The 4,168-nt window shown below is 49.3% G+C and overlaps 1 protein-coding gene across 1 annotated transcript; it reads left to right on the forward strand.

The window, feature by feature from the left end:
• The first annotated feature begins 1,104 nt into the window (after positions 1-1,104).
• On the forward strand, positions 1,105-2,586 carry LOC125541402 (protein EXORDIUM-like 5). Its single transcript, XM_048704825.2, has one exon. The coding sequence runs from the start codon at positions 1,192-1,194 to the stop codon at positions 2,185-2,187; it is 996 nt and encodes a 331-aa protein (XP_048560782.2). The 5' UTR covers positions 1,105-1,191; the 3' UTR covers positions 2,188-2,586.
• Positions 2,587-4,168: the final 1,582 nt, after the last annotated feature.

Raw genomic sequence — 4,168 nt, forward strand, 5'->3', positions numbered from 1 at the left:
GACTAAGTTTTTAGATTAACGGCTCGTGTCCACTATGGAGGGATTTGTTGATCTTGTCAAGAAGATCTCACCGAGAATAGCTTCAATGAAATATTGACGAGTAATCTCCCCTCAAAAACCAATTTCTATATTGTTTCTCATACAAGGGCTTTTGAGACGAGAGTGGATTTTTGGAACCCGGGTGTATTGGAGCCTAGAGGAACTTATTTTAAATACTTTAAAAATCACATTTAAGGTTTCAAAAAATTCTAAAAAAAATTCAACGTGATCATATGGATGTATATTACACATGTATAAAGTTTGGTGATGAAATAGGTAAATATGCGACCTACACAAAATGGCAAAATGGTGATTTCCAAATAGTGAATAATGCATGCACTGTTCATCTTTTCAGAATCACGATTTTGGCATTTTTGTGTAATTCACATGGTTATTTATTTCAGCATCAAGATTTACACATGTGTAATATACATTCATATAGACATGTTGATTTTTTTTTCAGAATTTTTTAAAACTTCAAAATAGCATTTTGGCACGGTTCAAAAAATAGGGCTCCAATGCACTCGGGTTTCAAAGTGCCTTTTTGTTTTGAGACATCTTACATTATTTTTAAAATCACTGTTACACAACTGGACCTATTAAGTGGCAGAGCACTTATTAATGCCACAACATGTATGACTTCATTCACTTTCATGCATTGGTTGGCTGGATACTATGAACCAAAATTAGATATAATTTAATGTGGATATAACCAATATTTGCCCATTTTCAAAGCAAAAGGCCATACAAGCCGAAAATTTTAGATTTTTGAAAAAATGAGAAAGGAAAAGTACTACTAGCATGTCATACTGTTTGAAGCCAGTAGTACAAAAAAATGATAACATCAAATGTCTTTTGTTTCGGATGCATCGGAATATCGAGATGAGAATGGATTGACATTGCGATTCGGTGTTTCTCCCTTTTTTTTTATCTTTGATTGAATTCATTCAAAAAGGTCCAATTCAGACACCCACACCCATGAGAAATTTAAGAGCGAGACTTCCCAAGCCAAAGACAGAACGAAAGTGTTACAGTCCTACCATAATTATTTACTCCGAACTTTGAAGTGTGATTCAAACTCGAAAATCACCAAAACCCATCTTCCCCTTCTCACCCTGTGTCACTACCACTTCACTCGACTCAATCCCCAAAATGGGGACGCTGCTCCCGTGTCACCCTACCCTTACCCTCCTCCTCGTCCTCTTCGCCGCCGCCATCGCCGGCGTGCGTTGCGCGCCGGTGTACAGGCCGGAGTACCTGGTGGACGGGAACCAGCTGGTAGACATGCAGTACCACATGGGCCCCGTCGTGTCAGGCGCGCCGACCAACCTGTTCCTCATCTGGTACGGCCGGTGGGAGGCCCCGGCGCAGGCTGTGCTCCGCGACTTCCTCGCCTCCCTCTCCGCTCCGGCGCCGTTCCCCGCCGTCTCCGACTGGTGGGCCCGCACGCCGCGGCTCTACACGGACCAATCCGGCGCCAATGTCACCGCCACATTCGCCATCGCCGGGGAGCACTCCGACGCCGGGTACTCCCACGGCGCCTCCCTGAAGCGGATCGACATGCAGTCCATCATCCGCACCGCCGTGGTCGCGTACCCGGACCCTCTGCCGCTCGACCCGTACAACGGCGTGTACCTGGTGCTCTCCTCACCGGACGTGCAGGTGGAGGAGTTCTGCCGCGCCATGTGCGGCTTCCACTACTTCACATTCGCGTCCGTGGTCGGGGTCACCGTCCCGTACGCGTGGGTCGGGAATAGCGGCTCGCAGTGCCCAGGGAGGTGTGCGTATCCGTTCGCCGCGCCGGAGTACGGCGCCAGCGGGCAGGGGGTGCTGCGGCCGCCGAACGGCGACCCCGGGGTGGACGGGATGGTGATCGTGCTGGGGCACGAGCTTGCGGAGCTGGCCACCAACCCGCTGGTGAACGCGTGGTACGCCGGTGACACGCCAACGGCGCCCACGGAGATCGCCGACCTCTGTCTCGGGGTCTACGGCGACGGCGGTGGAGCAGGCGGGTTCGTCGGGAATGTCTCCCACGCAGCCGACGGCAGCTCCTACAACGTGAACGGCGTCAACGGCCGGCGGTTCCTGGTGCAGTGGCTCTGGAACCCCGTCCTCGGCGCGTGCTACGGACCCAACTCCAGCAACTGAAGCCGCTCTTCTCTTCCCCGGATCCGTGGCTTCTCTCAGGTGATGCCATTGCCCTGGATGGCGTTGCAGAGGCAGGAATGGCAAGTCCATGGATGGATGGGTACGGCATGCCATGATGTCCACATACTGAATGTCTGAAATGTCATTCAGACTCGATCTGTTCCTTATTTGTTGGCCCAGGGTTTGCGATAGGTTTATGGATTTTGATAGATCTGTATCTGCGAGGACAAAATGCAAATTTTTGCAGGAAGAAAACAAATTAGGATGCGTTTGTATCGTATTTTCAGCATAAAGTACTCATGGACACGCAATCTGTTTGTCTGTAACTTTGAAGTATGATACGTACATTGCTCATACAGACTGACAAAGTGTTTCTTGCTTTTGACTTTCCTTTCATCATCGAAATCTCTGCATCTTGGTCTCCGTTTCTCGGTTTGTGGTGAACTTTGGGGGTGATGAGGGAAAATATCCTAGGATACCAACCATCACATGATACCATGTCATAAAACTCAAATTTGCATGCTTCAAAAAAAAAATCTAAGAAAATTTGTGAATGTGCACAAGACATATATCTACTAGCCCTAAAAAATTCAGATTCATATCCGAAATACACATTGAGAACTAAAAAAGACAAATTCAGCACGAATAGTGTCACAAAAAGACAAAACCTGAAATGTCACTATTCACATGTGGATTTGTCTTTTTTTGTTTCTCCTTGTATATTTCGACTTTGGATTTGAATTTTTTAGGGTTTGTAGGAACAAGGCTTCTGCACATTCATGATTTTTTTTGATATTTTTGAAATATCAAAAATTAAGTTTTTAAATATCGTATCATCGTATCATGTGATGGTTGGTATCATGTGATATCTCGGGGTGATAATTCTTGTTTCTTGGTATTTTTTTAGGTAATAGCATCACAGACCAGTGAACTTGCACAAGTCCAAAACTTGCAAAACCTCACCCCGCCACCCAACAATCAAGGGAAGGGACAACCGTGAAGATTTCATCAATCAAAATCGATAAACAAGCAATCGTCAACCACTTACCAGTCGGACTTGGGTATACCCTTCAAGCGGCAGCCACCACGGCTGGTTGAGCGGGGTCCTCGACGACGGGGGCCTAGCGGGGGGTGCTTGGCCGACTGCTCCGCGTCCGTGGGGGTGGCCCCCTCCTTCCGTTGTCGCATGCTTCGGGGGCGTGCGGGGTGGGGGGGAGGGGGGAGCAATCTCCTCCACCCCCGAGCCAGCCCTCTCCGCCTACTCGGATGAGGCAGCAGATGAGGCCCTGGAGCGTCGAGTGGGACGTCTTCCCCTCTCGCTGTCGGAGGACTCCCCCCCTGAGAAGAAAGTCAGCTTCCCCTTCATCTTCCGACTGAAGCACAAGACAAGCAAAATCGCACACGGAGCCAACTGGACTGATGGAAACAAGGCCGAGTGTAAGAACTTACCGTTGTGTGTGTATGTGTGGGGGGGGGGGGCTGTCTGACTTCACAGGCCCTGACGGGGCCCTCCCGGCGAATCGGTCCCTGCCCCAAGGGCCGAGTAATCCGCCTCATCCGGGCCTGAGATGATTGCATCTATAGTCCCCGTACTCGCTAGCGACGTCCAACTCAGTCCTGAAACTTACGTATTGCTTCAATACGGTCCCGGTACATGAAAATATGTGGTCAATACGGTCCCTGTGGTTGAAACACATGGCTCTACACGTCACGTACGTACTGCGTACTCTGCTGTATGCCAGTCAGCTCGGGCCCCGCACGTCAGGATGGACCCACCATCAGTTCGAGGCCCACCTGTGGTACTGGATAAGGCGCTGCTCCATTTCGTTCTGGGGAATTCCCCAATTCCCGCACCTGCAATCCCTAGCTTCCGATGGGCAGCGCGAGCGATACTTCCACCACCATGTGAAAGGATCGAGATGGACCTGGGGGGGGGGTGAATAGGTAGAATTACAAATTTTAATTATTACTTAGCAATTTT

This window comes from Triticum urartu, chromosome 2A, assembly GCF_056163025.1.
Source record: "Triticum urartu cultivar PI428250 chromosome 2A, HENAU_Tu73, whole genome shotgun sequence".
NCBI lineage: Eukaryota > Viridiplantae > Streptophyta > Magnoliopsida > Poales > Poaceae > Triticum > Triticum urartu.